This window comes from Haemorhous mexicanus, chromosome 3 (genome assembly GCF_027477595.1).
Source record: "Haemorhous mexicanus isolate bHaeMex1 chromosome 3, bHaeMex1.pri, whole genome shotgun sequence".
Classification (NCBI taxonomy): domain Eukaryota; kingdom Metazoa; phylum Chordata; class Aves; order Passeriformes; family Fringillidae; genus Haemorhous; species Haemorhous mexicanus.
Window position 1 is genome coordinate 42949166 of NC_082343.1, and position 19185 is coordinate 42968350.

The 19185-nt window shown below is 38.8% G+C and overlaps 2 protein-coding genes across 8 annotated transcripts in view; one reads left to right on the plus strand and one right to left on the minus strand.

Annotated features, from left to right (window-relative positions):
• PHF10 (PHD finger protein 10) lies at positions 1-18697 on the minus strand. 5 transcript variants are annotated; one of them, XM_059841538.1, is made up of 12 exons: positions 18218-18349; positions 15603-15709; positions 14920-15050; positions 14031-14108; positions 12482-12615; positions 12221-12370; positions 11018-11127; positions 9444-9597; positions 6846-7001; positions 1969-2077; positions 1518-1706; positions 1-230 (listed from the first exon to the last, which is right to left on the minus strand). In XM_059841538.1, the coding sequence occupies exons 1-12, from the start codon at positions 18284-18286 to the stop codon at positions 145-147; spliced, it is 1473 nt and encodes a 490-aa protein (XP_059697521.1). In that variant the 5' UTR covers positions 18287-18349; the 3' UTR covers positions 1-144. The 5 variants fall into 5 exon arrangements, with proteins under 5 accessions (XP_059697521.1, XP_059697520.1, XP_059697519.1 ...); XM_059841537.1 differs by having other exon boundaries at positions 14031-14114; XM_059841536.1 differs by lacking the exon at positions 6846-7001 and having other exon boundaries at positions 14031-14114; positions 18218-18697.
• Positions 17754-19185, plus strand: part of ERMARD (ER membrane associated RNA degradation) — a 23510-nt gene continuing 22078 nt past the window's right edge. For all 3 annotated transcript variants that reach the window (XM_059841532.1, XM_059841534.1, XM_059841535.1), the window contains exon 1: positions 17754-18086. The gene's annotated coding sequence lies outside the window, so the exon portion shown is untranslated. The remainder of the gene's footprint in view (positions 18087-19185) is intronic.

The window sequence follows — 19185 nt, forward strand, 5'->3', positions numbered from 1 at the left end:
TCACTATATAGACAAAGTTTATTTAGTAAAAAGAAAAAAAAAAAAGTGGTATTGCTCCTCTTATAGAGTGGTTGATTAAATAGCACCAGAGTATCACTTTAATTTGTGCAGTTAAGTTTTGGATAGCAAGTTTTTAGGGCTTTCTTAGCCCTCCTTGCTGTTTTTCCCCCTTCTTCCTCCTCTTCTGGGTACAGGAGGGTCTTTCTGACAACAATCACAAATCCAGCGACCTAAGAAAAGAAAGTTATCAATTATTGGGAAACTAAGTTTGTTACTCTCTTACCTATTTAGACAGCCCTTCACCTCTCTGTTAGGTGTTTATCTGTTTGCAGTATTTCCTTTAAAGCAAACAACAAATGCTTTTAAAATTGAGCATCTTCTCTAGAAAGCAGCATACACAATTCACACTCCTTGCAGACTCATTATGTGTAACCACTGGCTACACCAATCTTCATGTACCTCAAGAAGTGCCAAGCACTCCAAGGAGGTGGTTATTAGGTAAGAGCTTTACAAACACTGCTCGAGTTTGCCGGTCATATTTTCAGGTGAATGACTAGAGTTCAAAGTTGTGAAGTTACCCCGAGCAGAAATCACTGGCAGCTCGGGAAGCATTTAACTTTTTATTACAGCAGCTGGAATCAAAGGCTGTTTTGGTAATTTTGTAGTTTTGTAGATATATAATCTATTTTGATTATATTCTTAGGTCAGCCTCAAAGTGAAATCAGTCACAGAACCTGCACAAAAATGTCAGCTAGCTCCAGTGCTTCCCAAAATGGGGCAGTACAGCGTGTTTTAAGTACTGTCCAGGGAATACTGTCACTGCCACTGAATGTGGCATTCATGAACTTACCATGGATGTAGAACTACATGTAAAGCAAGAGTACCACCTGTTATTTTCTTTCTACTGCCCTGAGTTGGCCATATGATATGACTGACTTGACAATTTAAAGCCACTGGCTTGCCTGCCTACCTATGGAGGTACTTCTGTTGCAGTTTTGATGTTTAAGAATAAAAAAGAGACTGAAAGGGTTTAAAGAGATATTTGCAAATATTAAATTGAGATAACTATTTCATTTAGAAGCTAAAACAGCACAATTAATGTGAAAGCTATACTCTAGCAATATGCATCAATACAGTTTCTTTTACAGGTTTCTTCAATGAAAAGAGGTAATTATTGTCAGTATTCTGCGGAAATGGAAAAACATAGTTCTGAGCGAGCCTGTTTGGGTTATGCTGTAAAAGCCAATTATATTTCCTGCACAGGAATTGCGAGGTTTAACTGTGCACAACCAAATATACAGAAATAAAGCTTAGTAAAAAAATTGGGTCCTTTAGTGTGAATGCTTTCCTATAGTGTTTCTTACTCTTACCCTTCACACTTATTTTAAACTATTCTTCCAAAAGAATATGTATTAATTCATTAGTTCATGTATATGTATTAATTCATCAGTTCATCTGAGAATGAGCCCAGGACTCAGAGGAAGTGGGAAGGGAACAAGTAACTCTTACTTTATTACCTGAAGGGATAGCATCAAGCCCCACACAAAAAGTGTGATAACCACGGTCACATACATCACAGAACATCATTTCTTCTTCATGGTGAGGCTGCCCACATATAATGCACGTTTTACACTCCATACATTGCCAAGGGTAAGTCTTAATCATAGCAACAAGCTCCGGGGTCATATCAAGGCAAGAAGGGTGGCCTAGATTAAAACCAGTATTATTACTTTTATGCCTGAAATGAAATTTAATATTAGTTAGACTGTTTGTTTTTACCAAACATGAAGCTTAGCTCACCTCCTGGTGAGACCCCACAGTGTGAGCACAGAGAACATGAAAGAGAGATGGGGTCGTAACAAAGGACAGAAAAGGAACTGAACTCCTGCTATACACGGAGTACACTAAGTATGTCCACAAACAGATCTGGATCCTTAGGAATCGACTTAGTGGATTGCAGATACTCACCACTGTTGTCACACTGGGAGCAATGTATAAGAGCTTCAGGTTTTCCTTTCTTGTTGGACTCCTTACCCTTCAGACAAATTCCACATATAGCATTTGGAATGACCTTTGGCTGGAAGGGTAGAAGAGGGCTATAAATTCATTCCAGAAGAATTTACAGATTCAACAGGAAATGTCATCTATCTCCTAAACTATTAAAATCAATAAACTATCTGTCAGGATGTGTGAACCCTGAAACATGTGACAATCACTGACAAGCAGCAGCACTGAAAAAAATCATGGATTATACTACATAAAATTTTGCATTTGTCATACATAGTGAGTTATATATAAATCCAATTGGATCAAAAGCACATACTTGGCCCTTCCTATTAATTCATCAGCTAACATTCTCCTCATGGTAAACTAAATGTAACATAGGGTGAAAAATTTCAGGAATATTCTTCCAATATAGAATACTCTTTATGAACTTCTGTGTGGATTTCCTGTATATGAAGGAAGTATCTAGGTGGGTTTTTTTCATAACATTTGTCCCTACATATAAAAAATTAATTATAAAAGCAATAAACTTGATTTTTTTTATCTTCAGTTTCAAATTATATGGTTAGCTATGCTGTGTACAGGGCTGTATTCTTTTTATCATTCCTTCTTGTATCCAGTCATAATCATTTAAGACACAAAAGCCTTGCATTTGACTAGATTTTTACATTTATAATTTTTCTAAGTTCTCATCTAGAGTGTGTCTGGGTCCATGAGATCTATTTAAAGGGTAAGAGAAATAGGAGGCTGTTAAAATGTGGAACATCTGCCTAGGTATTCTTTACATCAACTCCGTAGATACAACAAGAGTGTCATCCTGATGAGGACTTGGGAAGAATTAAACCATTCTGAATTCCAGAAACATGGCATTAGTTACATTGCTGAGCTTTGACTGCTGCACAATGAACTCAGTGAGAAATGTAGTACTACAATTAATGTAGTACTCACTTATGTTAAACTGACTAGCACCAGTTTTAAAAACAAGGTTGCTGGAAAGACCCAGCTAGCAGAGGGAGCTGAAGGCTCTAAACAGCTTGTCAGTAAGAAGAATCCCAGTCAACTACCAACCACTCGTTGAGAGAAGAATGAGGTTTAATTTTAAAACATATTTAAAAAGTGAAAACACAAAATAAATAAATAAATAAATAAATAAAAGTACAAAGATCTTTTGCAATACAACTTATCTTCAAGTGTGTTTATTTCCCCAGCCAGTTTCTGACAGTACCTAGCAAGGTAATTAGTATCTTGACTCATTTCTAAAACCAGGATGCATTGCTTTAAATTTTCTGAAGTTTTCAATGTGTTTTCATGTCAAAACATGGCTACAGCCTGCATCAAATTGTTTGGTCTAAGGAGTTTTATTCAAGAAAGCAAAACACCACACCAAATGTTTATAGGTAACTTCCTTCAAAAGATGACAGAGGCATTCATAGACATTTTTTTGCTTATTTATTTTAAAAAAGCAAAGTCAACCTGTTTTATACATAAATATAATAAAACAGTAAAAGAAGTCTAACACACAAACATCTCTACAAAATAATAAATATAATGGAAGGAAAACCACGCATAAATTCTTTTACTGTTAACTATACTACGTGTCCTACATGTATACCTTTATACCCTGCTCCTCCCAACAAAAGTGGCACATGCTTAAACCTTGTCAGTGTGGCAGCATTTACCCTTCCATTGTTTAGTCTATTTTTTATTTTTAAATTGTATTGTAATCTAAGAAACCAAGCCTTTCCAGAATAGCAAGCAAGCTTTTCTAATCAGACTTCTGGCTTGTTACAGATTTGTATTTTACTGCCTTTAATATACAACAGCACACTCCCCAGTACTCCAGCCAAAGTGAGCTGCTTTTTGGACACATCCAAGTGTTACAGGTGTGTGCAGTTCACATTCTGATACGCGTAACTCTCAAGGTAGATATCGCTACAGACGCATTTATTAACAATGCTTCCATCTAGTCTTAGTTCACTAACCTGTATTCATTAGAAACTGTGCATATTAAGGGGGGGTGAGAATCACAGCCTTTTAAGAATGAAGTTCCAACAGTATGGAAGTATTTTTACAAAAACAACAACAACGAAAAAAAATTTAAAAAAAATCAAGACTATTCACATTTTAATCCAGTTCCATTCTACCACCATAAATGGCTTCTAGAAATGCTATTAAAAACATCTGTCAATTCCAGAGGGGAAGTCACAATATCCCATCTCATTAGGAGTAAATTTTGCTTTCGATATCCCCATCTTATTGGGATAAGATTTGAGAGAAAATGAATGCAGGGTCAAAATGATGACTGTGATGTGTAGGTTTTCCCTTCCATGCTGCTGTGCTGCAGCTCTCAAAAGTAAGCTTTCCAACTACACCATTTTTATAACATCCTATTCTGAATGCAAAGCATTACATTTTCATATACAGTGACCCAAAAGAGAAGTGTTGCAAAATAAAGATACTCAATACATTTCAGTTTTATGTGCAAAAACATCTCTTGTACTTTTAACAGTACCCTGTGTGTGCAATTGTAGCAGTCAGTCCTGCAGCAACAGACTCACTACTTGTAACATGACAAAATGTAAAACACATGCTAATCGTTCTTTGTTAAAGAACTGACAATAAAAAAAGACTCCATATAAAATACAGTATTTCTTTTACTTGAAAATAACTCAGTGGAAATGTATGGAATCCTGTAATACTCATAAGGTGGCTATACATATACATGCTGATGCCATAGCAATTTTAACTACAATTTTAACTACAATGTAGTAGTAGCCTCAATTTTAACTACATGTAACCAAAAGATTAGTGTCCTACAAAAATAGTCCAATATTAGAGAACAATATAGAACAAAAGTATTATAAAGATTTCACAGGGAAAACATTTTGAGTCAGTTAAGCCTTCGGCTCAAAGTGCCTTAATATGCAGGCACATATGGTAGGTATATTGTTATCTGGTGTTTTCATAAACTCACAAACAAGAATCATTCTGTCTTGCCAGTTAAAACAGCTCATGTAATTTGTCTTATTGCAGTATTTCAAATGTTCCCACAAACAAGAAAGCCAATCTTCTCCCCCTCCTAACACATCATCACCACCCCTGACTTAACAACAGCTGGACGGTTGACGCAGGCAATGTATGCTGACACTGTAAAGATGAGGCACTGTAAGTTATAATAAGACCTTGTTAGTGACAGAATCAGTGATTTTGACTCAGTAAGTAATTGCTGTGGGAACCCATTTTCAAAATGCAGTGCCATATACTACTACAGCCTTTCTACAATTTTAGTTCAAATCAAAGTTCTGCTCCACCAGTTCTGTCTCTATGCATTCATAAGGCCATTAAATAGATTCAACTAATCAAACACTTGGGCATCTCGCAGCTAAGTGAAGCTTCTGTAAACTAGTGGCACACAATTTCTAATGTCAAGTTAAACAAAGCTAAAGCAAAATTTCAGCCTTCATCTTTGGATTTCGTGTTCATGGGAATACTGAAATGCATTCTATGTCTACAACTTCTTGCAAAGTTACATATAAAAAAATATATATATATGTGGTAACCACATTCTAAATCTACACAGTTCACACATTTCTTAATAAGTTCCTGAAAACAGAAAATGCAACTGGAGCTTGCTGTCTGTTATGAACTTGTACAGATACTGTATGTAGAGGAAATCTATCCAATTGTTGCTGGAAATTAGCTTCTTATTGTAAGTTATAGTTTATTTACTATTAACTTGGTAAACACAGATAGTAAATATTTATAAACATAAAATGCAAGCCATCAACAGCTCACTTTTGAGACAGACAACTGTCTCACATACTGAGACAGATTCTCAGTATGTACAAACTTGTCACTGACAAAAATGTTCCCTGTCCCATAACTGTCAATAAGCATTCCTCACTGGTAAACACCCAACCCTATCTTAGCTTAGTGTTTTCCCTCTTTATGGATCTATTCCTGCTCCCATTTAAGTCAATGGAAAATTCTCATTCCTCTCAGTGGAACAGGACTAGACAATTACCTGCTTTAAATGTGTTACAGTTTACTCAGATTCTCTCTCAGTATGCAGAATAGTACATATAAACAATGCATGTCAATTCTCGCTTCTTCTGAAAAGTATTTTTATCATAATTCTTAAATTATTATATAGAAATACGGAAGATTGGGGTCTTAGGTTCAGCAATCACTGCATGATACCTGAAATGTCTTAACATCCTCACCAAGTTTCTAGTTTAGATAAAAGCATATTGCCCACAAACTTTACTACACAGTATGAACTACATAAAAAGCTATTTTCCAAATACTATTACAGAGGTTACATAGAGTGGCCTACAGAGCTGTAGCAAGCTTTTTGCCTTTCATCTTATACATCATAATATCACAGGATAAAAGGCTGTATTTAAAATTCATGTTGCAACAATATGCTCAGCCATACAGCTCCACTTTATAGGACTGATCTCTTGGTATGCTGCCATACAAAATAGGAAAAAAAGTAACAGAGTGAATGCTAGCTTCAAACTGGCACATATTTCTGACTGCTATGTTAAAGCAGACAGAAAGATGTTGAGTTCCAATGATAAATCCACAATGGATTTTTCTAGCGTTACTGCTATGAATCTAAGAAGTTAACCCAATAGGAGGCCGCTGTACAGCTAGGGTAAAGAAAAGCCCCACGCGAAATATAAGCAAAAAGGAAATAAGGAAGCAAACAGATGGAGCACACAACAGGAGAGCAGCTAGTGAAGTACAGCAAGCAGAAGTTCCACATAATTTAAAAAAACAATTACTTCAGGAAGAAGCTGGTGAGTAAAATTCAATCAGGGGCTTTTTTCTTCTACCTTGTACCCAGGAACTGATTTGGGTAATACAGAACGTTTGGAACCATCTTTTCTTGGAGTAGCACTTTTGTCTCTTGTTTTTTGTCTTCCCTGAAAAGAATCCTCCTGGTTGTCTGTGGCGCAATCACCTTCAGATACATTGCCAGACGAATTGTCCTATAATAAAAATACCATAGCTATATTTTTTTTTTTTTGATAGACAGACAAGTCTTTCCTATGCCCCTTAGAACTAAGGTAAGAGAAGGATATGTCATTCCTTCTGCAAAAGCACAGGGTTTATCACAATCTAGAACACCTTTGTTCACAACATTCATCATCTGTTTTTTTCTGGTTTAAGAGACTGGCAACAGCAGTCATGTTTTTGCAGTTGGTTTTGGTACCAGTGTGGGGAGCACAACAGTGTAATGCTCTGAGGTGTTTTCATTAGAAATCAGCAAGAAATCAACAAATCAGCAATATGCTGTTTACAACGTAAAGGGCCAGCAAAAAGTTAAAAGTGCCCTTGTCATGCATTTAAAGCATACAGGGACTGCCACGAATTAAACACATGAAGGTTTTTTTTTGCCACCCTCACCTACTGTTTTCACCAGGAGCAATCTAAGTATTTAATTTGGACAGCAGCAGAAGAATGCCATCAATGGTAAAACACATTTCCATACTTAATACAGAGCCAAACAACAGAATTTATTTTGCAGTAAAAGCTTTTTTTTTTTTTTTTGAGGAATAAGGAGGCAAGAAAGAGGGGAAGAGGTTCAAAGATGGTGAGAGACCAATGTAGGCATAATTAAGAGCAACAGCACAAGACTTTTCTCAGAGAAGTGTTAACAAAGGCTTCCAAAAAGCTCCAGAAGGAAGCAGTGTGATTACTCACATTTATTACAATAAAACCCAAGAGGCCAAATAACAATGGTGCCCTACATTAAAACACACTCTGTAAAAACACAATAGTAATCAGCCTGTGCCCTAGGACCTAAAATCAAAACAGACAAAACAGACATAGAGCAAATGGCGAAGTGTAACACAAAAGCAGATTGAGCTATGTGGCAACAGGAAATGGTACCTTTCACCAGTATTTCAGGGGAAGGGTTATGTAGGTCAGGCCCGTTAAAACACTACAGAAAAGAAAACTGCTACCAACTCCAACAATGGAGCAAGGGGAGGTGTGAAAAAGGAGAAGTTATAAAGTGTATTGTGGCACTCATCGGGGAGATCTGACAAATTGTAGATAATCCAAATCTGACCAGTCCCACCTCTGTTTTTTTTTCTGAACTTTTTGCCCCCCTCAATGACTAACTAGCTAAGAATCCCTGCTCCCACAGCCAAAACTACTTCAGAGGAATCTGATTATCAATCTTCCGCACTTCTCTACACTATTCAAACTCAGGGACATTTTTCCTTCTGCATTCTGTCACAAAAAAAAAGATTTCTGAGCCTCTGTGAAAAATCAAAAGGATAGTCTGCTTGGTCCAGTTACTTTTCTTTACCATTAATGAGAATGGAAGTAAATGGAAAAGGAAACTGGGAAAAAATGGTTAAAGACCAAATGACCAACTGTAAAAAAGCTGGAGTGTGATTAAACTAAAAATTTGAGTTGACATTCAGCATGCTATGTTTCTATGATTTCTTCTTCTCAAAAAAAAATGCAAGCAGAAACAGTGTATTAAACACCTCTTTCTCTTTTGTTAGCCTACAAGTTGACCTCTTCCTTTCTTCAATTATAAGTATCTTACAAAATTCAAAGAAGAAAAATATTTACATGACAAAATTTAGAACGGTACATACCCAACATCAAACATGTTCATCAATCATGCTAGAAATTGCTAAATGCACTGTGACATTCCACTGCTGTTAAAATTAGGGTTAAGCTTCTGGAAAGATATTGTCCCCAACATACAAACTGCAACAGTACACCAATGGCTCCGTTGTACTCAGCTAATCTGAATCTAAGCTGGCTCGAGCATTTAAAGCACTATCAAGGTACATATGTGAAAGTTTCCCTTAAGTGTCAGCTAGCAGTTAATTTTGCATTTGCATAAGTGGAGAGAACATAAATATCTTTTAAAAGATGTATTTTAAAGTAAAAAACCACAATGCTTTTTACCTTCTTTTTAAATTGGAATTAAGTTACCGTTTCTATACTTAGTACTTGCTGCTTCCACATCACAAAACAAAAAAGTTATGAGGTTATCAACACCTTTGCTTTGGGGACAGATTCCGTGAGACTTCCAACAGCAAAATACACTGTGACCTGAACTATAATATTCATTCTCTTAAGAAATACCAACAACTTGCTCTTGGGAAAAAGGCTATAATGGAGAGCTGCATTGGGAAGTTTCTTCAAAATTTCTTTAAACAAAACAAAACAAACAAAAGAAAACTTTTAAAAAGGAAGAAAAGGCCTGAAATATTTGTTCCATTTACTCTGAAAATGGACCAAAACAAAAAAGCAATGGAGAGCAATGTTATGAAATAAACAGAAGTACTAAAAAAGGTCTTCCCTTCATTTCACAGATGTTAAAGATTCTAAGAAACTAATTAAACTAACAAAAGTCAAGGAAAAGGATTTTTTTGTTCAAGAATACTTTTAATTTGTCTCACCGAATTGCCTTTGGTTTTCCTTTTTTCATCACCTCGCCCTTCCTCTGCATCATCTGAATCTCCATCACTGTCCAGTGTAAGCAGCTCTGGATCCAAAGGAGGTTCATAAAGGGCTGTGTTTAACGGCAAGTAACGAAGTTCATCTGGAGAGTATCTGAAGTTAAAAAAATAAAATGCATTCATTCATGTGTACTTTATGCGTAAGTATTAACTCACACAGTACACAGGGACTTTGATAAGAAACAGTCTCCTTTTTTCCAGGAAGGCACATAAAAACATGCAGTCCTGAAAACAAAGGAAACACACTAATTTTCCCTCTCCAATGTGATGCCATGTATACTACTTGTCTTCTTTCTAGAGCAGATATTCATGGAACACAATTTGCGAAGTTTACCCAATCCATGTTACTATGCTCAACAGACCATATACTTTTTTTATCCATGTACAGTGCCCCATAACATGTGTACAATTCTAACCCAGGGCACACAAACATGTCCAAAGCAAAGGAAACAACAGAGTTGTATAGCTGATTATTAAGAACAAAACAATGCAAGAAAACAAGAAAATGTAATTTCAGATGAATGTAAAGGTATAATCTCACTGATTATAGCCAGATACAGCTCAACATACATAATCCACCCTTTTTAACCCTAAAGACTAAGAAAAAAGTGGAAGTCCTCTTACTGCTGAGGACAAGCATTGTAAAGAACAGGATACTATTTTGCTGCATATTATGAAAGGTCATGTCCTTCACTGAGATGGAAAAGCAGTTTCACTAACAGCTTACTAGGGCAAAATAAAAATAACATGAAGTAATTTTAATTCAATTGATTTAATAAAATTGAAGTCCTTCAGGAACATCCTGTAACATGCAAATTTGGGGTGGGCTGTATGAACACTGGAAGGAGCAAGGCACATGCAGACAAAGAGCTTCCCTACAGAAAACCAAGCACATGTAGCATGAATACCATCTGTATTGTACAATAATAAGACTTCAGCAAAATCTTCAAATCTGTATGGATTTGTTCAACAGTAGTACACTGCTAGTAAAATCTTAAATTTATGTCAACAGTCAACACATTTTTCATAAAATGTTAAGGTCCAGTTTGCAATGTCTTTCTCTCTCACTTACAAATCCAACATCAAACTTAAACCACAAGACCAAACTTTTCTAAAAAGTTTCTAAAAATTCAAAACAGAAGAGCAAGACTCATGATCAGAAGCCAGCCTAACAACACTTTGATACAAAAACATTAATTTTAGCACATGTGCAGAGGCAAATGATAAGTAAACAGGAGGGTGGCAGGAGTGAAATCAATGTCCCTTTTTACCATGGTAAACACCTGAGCAGGTTAAATCTCAGGCACTGCAATACATCAGCAAAGACAGTGCTCTTGCAGTCAGTACTGTTTTCTTAACAACAGCTGTCACACTATGCATCTTTGAAGACTATCAATTGTCTAAAACTAAAATTAATTTGAAACCTAAAAGAAAGCGGAATCTTTTCCACCTGCTAGATGGAGACAAAAGAGATCAGTGCAACAGAATCGGCAGCTGGAATGCTTTTAAAATACCTTTTGTAGTACTCCTGGAACTGGCCGGGTATGAGAGCCACTGGATAAGGACTAACCTTTGTTCTCTCTGTAGGCAAGACTTTGTATTTTCCTTGAGGCACCTGGATAATCTGCATTGTTTAATATAGAACAATGACATTTTTGTTTCACATACACACAGTTGAGCCTTACTCACCAAATACTTCTCCAAGTATTATTTTAACTTGCCAGTTTTACTGAATTGGAACAGCTACCAGAGTTCTCCCATGAGAAATTCAATGCATTAAAATTCTAAGAGATCCCAAAACAGTATCATGGATTAAATCCAATACCTAGGTTTCTAGTGGATTGAGTAAAGATTAGGTAAGACCCCTTTACACTATGAAAAATAATATTGAAATTAAAATCTAGCAATTGAAACAGTAAACATTAACCTTTGTGACTGGCATCTTTAGCAAGAATTATCACTGTTGTTACATATTGTTTTAGATAGAAAGAACGTGTCCATCTAATTCTGAAAGCAGACTGTACTATGAAAAAAAATCCATTAATAATATAAATACATAACACAATGGAAAGGAGAAGCTTACACAATAAGCCTTCCTTCTCTTAGAAGGAAATAGAAGAATCCACTATCTTGTCTCTAACATGGCCATACCAGGAAAATTAAAACTTTCCGTAATTGTCTGCCATGTAACAATTTGCAGAGAAAATTTTTGCTTTACTGCCTCTACAGAAGCAGAACTGCACTGCTTCAAAATGCCAGATAATTTTTTTTTTAATCAAGCACAGAGGCATGCAACATATGCAATACAAAAATAATATAACACCTAACAAAAAACAAGGGCATAATACTGACAAGCACACTTTTACATGTAGAATAGTTTTCTTTTGTACTTCAGGTATTGTCAGGCAAAATTTTGGAGATATTCAAAAGAAGAATTAGCCATTTATATGAAGAAACAACAGTCTTAGTTTTATGCTACTACTATCAAGAATAAAGACATGATAATAAACTAACACTGAGATTTTTAGAGCTTTCTGAGACAAGTATTTTCAAGTTTAAAAAGTCTGCAGGTTAAATATATTTAGATTATTATTTTTAGCAGTATTACACATTAATCACTCTACCCGAAAATAGCTAAAATGGCAACAAAACAAACTTCACTAAAACAAGCAAGGAGCTCCTTCCTCACAATTAGTAAGAAATTTAAATCTACCTACATGTGTCTGTAAATCAAAATAGGCTCTTCTTTCCTCCATCCGCTCTCGGTTTAAATTGCTGTTGAATTCTGCAGCTTTCTTGGCAGCTTTTTTAATATATTCTGGAACTTTACTGGCTTCTACTTTCTGTGTGTTCTGCTGCTGCATTTGCTGGAATAAAAACAATTATATTAATTCACATACATTTCACTATCAGTTTGAGAAGAACCTTTTCTCACACTCCCATTGCAGATTTAGTTCACTTAAGTGGTAATTACTTACAGAATACTCTTTGTAATGATCTGTTATTCGCTGCCGTTCTTTCTCTTGCAGTATAACAGAATACTCTGCATGTTTGGCAGGGTATTCTTTAATCATAAGATCAATTACTTCATCACTACGCAAAGCTGTTAGACCTAAAATAAATAAAGTAATAATGATGCTATCTGGCAGAAGTAACTGTAGGTTATTTATATCTCACAATGACCGACTCAAAGTTTTTGAGTAGCTAAAAACAACAACCTGCTATGCACAATGCTTTTCCTTCTCAAGTAGCAGCAAACTTGTGCCATTTAGCTTTCAAGGCTGACTGGGAGTTTGCTTGTACCCAAGGCTCGTGTCATTACTTACAGCTACAGACCCCTTCTGCTGACTCAATCACCTACTTGAACTCACTGGTGAGGCAGAACCTTTGTTTTAGATGGGATCTTGCGTACTGTTAGTAGTTTCAGTTTCCAGTGCTGATGAAGTTTCATTACCCTGCAGAACCTTTACTGAAATTAAGAGGTTTACATAAAGTCTCTATACAAATCAGGGAAGAATTGTTAGGAGAGTAATTCAGAGCAGCAAACTGCACATAGACTCCTGACTCCCAATTAAAGCATTTCACGCACAGAAGTCAGAATGCCTCAGTTTGCAGCTACATTGCAGATCTCTTCCCCTGAAGGTTCCAACACAACTAATCTCCAGACACGGACAATAGCATGGAATGATTTATGCCACTACCACTGATTATAACAATAATTTTAAAAACAGGGGTAGTTAGCACACATCTCTATTGGATATATGAGACAGAATGAAACATTTTACCTCAACATATAAAAATTAGATAGTTCTCTTATGCATAGTTAAATTAGAAAAATAGCTCACGGGTGAGAAATAAAGGTGGTATACTAAAGATTGTTCGCAGATAAAATGACATTACATTTTCACAGATGCAGGATATACAGAAAAAACCCCATGGCAACATAATTTAAACTCTACATGTCCAAATCACATATATCAGAAGAGTAAGAAAAAAGCCCTTTCAATAAAAGCCTCAGAAATTACATCAATCCATTTCAAGTACAGTCAAGTGATTTAAAACACACTGTTCTAATTTCTAACACAGAAGCTGAACCATTTAAGATACACTGATGTCTGCAGGCCTCCAATGTAATGCAGAAAAATAAGACTAACGTATATGAAGACACTCTGTACATATATATGCAATATATACCACCTTGCATGTATGTATATATAATGTATATACATGAGACCACACTATTATGGTGGTCTCTTTTCTAAGAGAAAAAAGTTCTACAAGTTAATTTAGAATATAGAAAAATCCCCTCTAAGTAATTAGAACAGATCCAAAATATACTTGTTAATAATAAATCTGGAATACTGATACAACAAGGCCAAGTTACTAAGCCAAAAATAAACCAGTTTTAATTTCAGAATTTGTTTGCAGTTCACAGGCATGCAATTGTTCTCTACCAAACTGAACCCTTTTTTCAGAGTGCCATACTCTTTATACTGTAATAAGAAGTCTAACAACTTGTTTTCTTACCTAGTGTGCATTGAGTCTCTGTGATAACATTTAGTTCTCTGAGGTAGAGTTTCTCCTTGTGAGATAAATCTCGCCTTTCTAAATCTCAAAAAAAAAAAACAAAACCAAAAAAAAGAAATAAAAATGGGTGCAGTAACTGAAACTCCCCCATAAACACCGCCGAAGTATTTCAACAGTTTTGTTTCCAGGCAGCTAGAGCTTGTATTTTACTGCTATTTCAAGAAACATGACAACTTCTTAAATTGATTTTAAATTTAACAAACAATATAGGAACATGACAAATTTTCTTGACTTATAGTAGGTCAAGATCCTGCCTATAGTTATGATTTGCATATAAGCTAAAGAAACCTGATACATAGGTTCAGATGCAGAAAATTTTACCAAGCACTGAAAGTACAGTACTTTTACCATAACTTTTAAAAATAAATTCCCCAGCAAAGAGCCAGATGTGACAATTCTGGATAACGGAGGCTCAAATACTAGAACCTCCACAAACATATTTTTAAATATTTTTCCACAGTGTAGAAATGTTGCCACAATTCAGGAAACAGAATACAGAGATGAAGTGATAGTAAGAAATCATCAACAAATCACTAAAAATAAAATTGACATCAGTTTTCAAACAGTACTTGTTGATCTAAGCCTCAAATCAGACTTGTTTGTAAATTTTCAGTGGCAATACCACAAAATCTTATATTACTTTGAAAACCAGTGGATACATTATAGTTCCAGCAATGAAAATATGAAGTATAAGTATAATCCAGATCTACTTTTCCTGGGTCTTTTTTTTTTTTAACAGTTAGCTCATCCTATAACCAAAGAAGCACAGACTACATCCAAATTGTTTAAGAATTCAAATTTTTAGAAGAAAGACTTTAAAAATAAATACCTGGATATTTTCTTTTAAAGGAAGTCACACCCAAATATTCACTGACTTGTTCCTGAAGCATATAGTATTCTCCTGTTTCATCAGGTGGCCATTTGTATTCTATCAAATTTTCAGCAGGAAAATAACTATACCTAAACATAAGAATAATGTTACAATAAATCACAACAATCCTTAAGAATACTACTTACATCTCTAGAAATTCAGTAATTCCCATTTATATGTCAATGAACAGTAACTACAAAGGTGGACAAGCACTTTAAAATATTGCATCCTGTTAACCCATTTCAAAAGTCACTTTGTTGTACCCAACCTCACATATATTTCTCTAAATCTCAATTTATCAACATGTTAAGGGACAGAATCTGAAGAAACTGATATCCATCATAATGGAGAGGACATCAGGAAAAATAACTACTACAGAGTCAAAATTCATTCAAGTATTCAATGTCCTAACTATGCTTCAGATTGTAAATCAGATGAAACACTTTTTGTGGCACTCTAAAACAAAATGCCTTAAAATATGCTGGGAGCAACAGACATCTAGCCAGTCATAGGACATCACCTCAATTTGTAAAGATGCATGAAGAATACACAAATAATGAATAAAGAGCTAATACTTCAGCATGCTGAACAATAAAGTCAGACTTACAATAAAAAGTGGGAATTGTAAAAAACAGTATTACCCAAGGTCTTGACTGGAAGTTTCACAGCTTCGAGAACTGTCCCCTGAGCCCATACGCCGTCTTTTGGATGGCTGGCTGCCATCATTGGAATTTTCTTCTGTGTCATCCTGAAATGAAAATAAATATTAAAAAATGTGACTACTCCAAAGATAAAACACAAAAAACATTGCAAGTCAATCCACAATTTAAATATATTTGAACTGCTAAGCTATTCTATGACAGTCCTAAACAACTCACAGGACAGTCTACATAACAAATTATTCTTTTTTATAAACTATCTGCATGACACATGGTAGCCCAGAAGAATTGGGTGGCTTCTCACTTGTGGTGTAATTAGAGTTCTGAACAGACAGAGCTGTAGCTCTGACCACCAAGTTCATAATTCCTGATGTAAACTACTTCTGGCACGTGACCAGACTAGCACTCCAAACGAAAAGCAAGTGCAAAACAAAAACCCCAACTCCTTGCTGAGAGCTGATGCTAACAAAATCAGGGAAAATATTACTGAAAGCAACAAAGGAGTTTACAGGTATACAGTTTACAAAAACTATCATTGCAAGCAAGTAGCAAAGACTTCTGTCTTGAGATGAAAAAATGTATGGAAGAAAAAACCCAACTTTGTATTACAACAGATACAGAAGAGAACAAGGCTCTTACAGGGGAACATCCAGACAGGTGTCACAACTCAGATGTCATGTGATCAATGTCACGAAAGGGAATAAAGAATGAAGAGGAGGAAAAAAAGACCAAAGCAAAACAAAGAGTTCTGTAAAATCTACAAGACAGTGACTCCAGTTGATGTTGTGTTTTTCACTGCTTTGTTGTCCCATGTCGTGAAACTCCTACCTGTATCATCAACAATCTCAAAGCATTTAGTGACCAGCCCTGTCTGATCATAACTGAGATACAGAAAGCAGAAATTTTTAACAGTTCCTTAAGTATTTGAATTTCTAAAGTGGAGCAGAGAGACAGAATCAATTTCCTAACTTCTGTGAAAAGTTTAACCAAGAGGAATTAACCTGTAAGAAATAAATGGATCAAGCCCAACTATACTTACTTATTTAGAAATGACAACAATGATAATTAGGTCTACCTTTGCTAATGTCTTTCATTATAGTATGTTTTACTTAACATATGACTTGAAATATCAATTTAAAAATATTCCAGCAAAAAAAAATGCATTACTTTTACTAAGTAACATTTCACAACGTTATAATCAAGACAGGCCATATGCAAAAAGCATTTGTCTCCTGGATTTTTGGCTTATTTCTTCTTTTCTGCAGCTTTTTACAAATATTCTTCTTCCTCTTTAAGGAGCAAAAACATCTTTCACACATTTATAAAAACTGTAAAGCAAATTTTAATGGAACTGTATTTTCTTAGTGCAGCCATCCTTAAAAAAAGCAGTATGCAGAATCTCCACTCACATTAACAGTAATGCCACTTCTTAGTATTACTGAGAATACCCTGTGTGAACTCAGACAAATGAAGCAGCAGCCCCCAATCAAACCAACACTGCATTAGAGTATTTTATGACACAGCTGTCTCATCAGTAGTTCACTTCTACTTCCCACAAGAATATTAATGCACTCCAAATCCTTTTAACTACTAGACAAAGACCTGAACAGGGCCAAAGCAACCCTCTAGTATACCAAAACTCCCAAGAGACTTCAAAACGTCATTAAAAGACAGATCTCAACCTGACAGTTTGGTGGAAGTGCTTGGTATCAGTTTCTCCCTTGGCTTTGTAATTTTTCATTGATTATACCCGGTACTGTTACAAAGTATGAGTATCCATAACATAGAGAGATCCATTTCCATAGTTGCTTCCTTCTTTGCTTAAAATTTCACGAAATTCAATCACACAAGTTGAGTTTGTTGCAGACAACTTAGTATATGAAGTGAAAACTTCTGCAATCTAAAGGCACAATGCTACTCAACCACCTTTACTGTTCAAAAACAAACAAAAAAAATGGGATAGCTCTGTGGCTCTCTTTACATGAAAAATCAAGCACTGTCCAAAAAAAGCCCCCTTCTCCCTGAAAACGCATGTTTCTGTAAAAAGCTTGTTAGTCCTTACGAAACATAGTGACGTTACAAACTTCTGGTACGTCTGTCACTGTAAGATCGACGTAACGCTGCTCTATTAAGCGATCGACAAGCCTAAACTGCCCGAGACGTGTTTCAAAGGGCGACTGCCGATCTGCGCCGGCCGTCTTCGGCGCCACAAGTGCCCGCGGTGCCCGGGACGCGCGGGAGCAGCCGGCAGGGCCAACGCGGAACTGCCCGCGGCCAGACCCAAACTTTCCCGGCTGCGGAGCTGCCGCGGTGAGCACTCAGCTGCCGCGCCGCCCCCGGGAAGACGCCGAGGGACTTTTGGGAAGGAGGACGGCCCCGGGCACCCAGCCCCAGACCTGCGCTCAAAGTTCGGCCCAGGGCGCGGGAGGCCGCCCGCCGCCGCCCGGCTCCCCCAGCGGGCGTGAGGTGAGCCCGGGGCGAGCGGGTCGGGTTTGAGGCGCGGGTCGGGGCGCCCAGGCGCAGGGGCCGCGCGAGGCCTCCCGCCAAGGCGGCTGTTGCGCCGCAGCTCCGTGGCCGCCGCCGCCACCCGTTCTCACCTTGAGGGACTGCGCGCCGGGCGTGGCTGGGTCGCTGTCGCAGAGGCGCGGGGACAGCACGGCCGCCATGGCCGCCGCCGGCTGGGCCAACAGGAGCGACGCCGCCGCCGCCGCGCGACCGGGCCTCGCGCCGCGCCCGCCGGCCCCGCCCCCCCGCGCCCTGCGGGGAGCGGCAGCGGCCCCTACCGGCCAGCGCGCGCACGGGCGCGGCGGCTCCTGCTCCGCCCCCCTCCGGGCAGCCCGCGGCGACCCCGGCCCGCGCCGCCGGACCGGCACCCGCACCGATCCGGCGCCGCCCCGCGGGACCGGCGCGGGGGATCCGTCGCCGCCGGTGCTGCCGCCGCCGCCGCGCCCTTCTCCTCCTCCTGCCGCCGTCGCTCGGGCGGCCGCGCGGCCCGGCCGCGAGCGCGGAGCCGAGCCGCCACGGTAGCGCTTGGGCAGCAGCGCGGGACGGAGGGGCAGCATCCCCCCGGCGGGGTGGTCAGCGCCGAGTGCGGGAGCTAGCACCCAGCAGGGCCGGGCTGCTCCGCTCCGCCGGCAGGCTCCCGTCTCCGGGAACGTCAGCCGGGGACGAGCTACGTTTGTGAACCATCAGCCCCCGCAGGAGGGGGGTTCGGGGGGCGGGGGGCGCACTCGGAGGAGCCGCTACGAGCGCGCTCGCCCCTGCGACGGAGGGAGGGCGCGTGCGGCCGCTCCCCGCCGCTGCGCGGTCGCGCCTAGCCCGCTGCGCGCCGTGGCCGCGCCGCCTCCCGGTGCCGGTACTGGTCCCGCCGGTACGGGCGGGCGGAGCTGAGGCGCAGCCCTCCCTACCCGCCACGGGAACGACCCTCGTCCCGGGGACCGGGGCGGCGCGCGCGCCCGCCCGCACGCAGCCGGGCCCCGTGGGCGCGCACGGCCCCGCGCCGGCGAACAAAGCGCTCGGCCGCGCCCCAGCCACGGCGCCGCCCCCGGCCGGGGGCTCCGCCGGC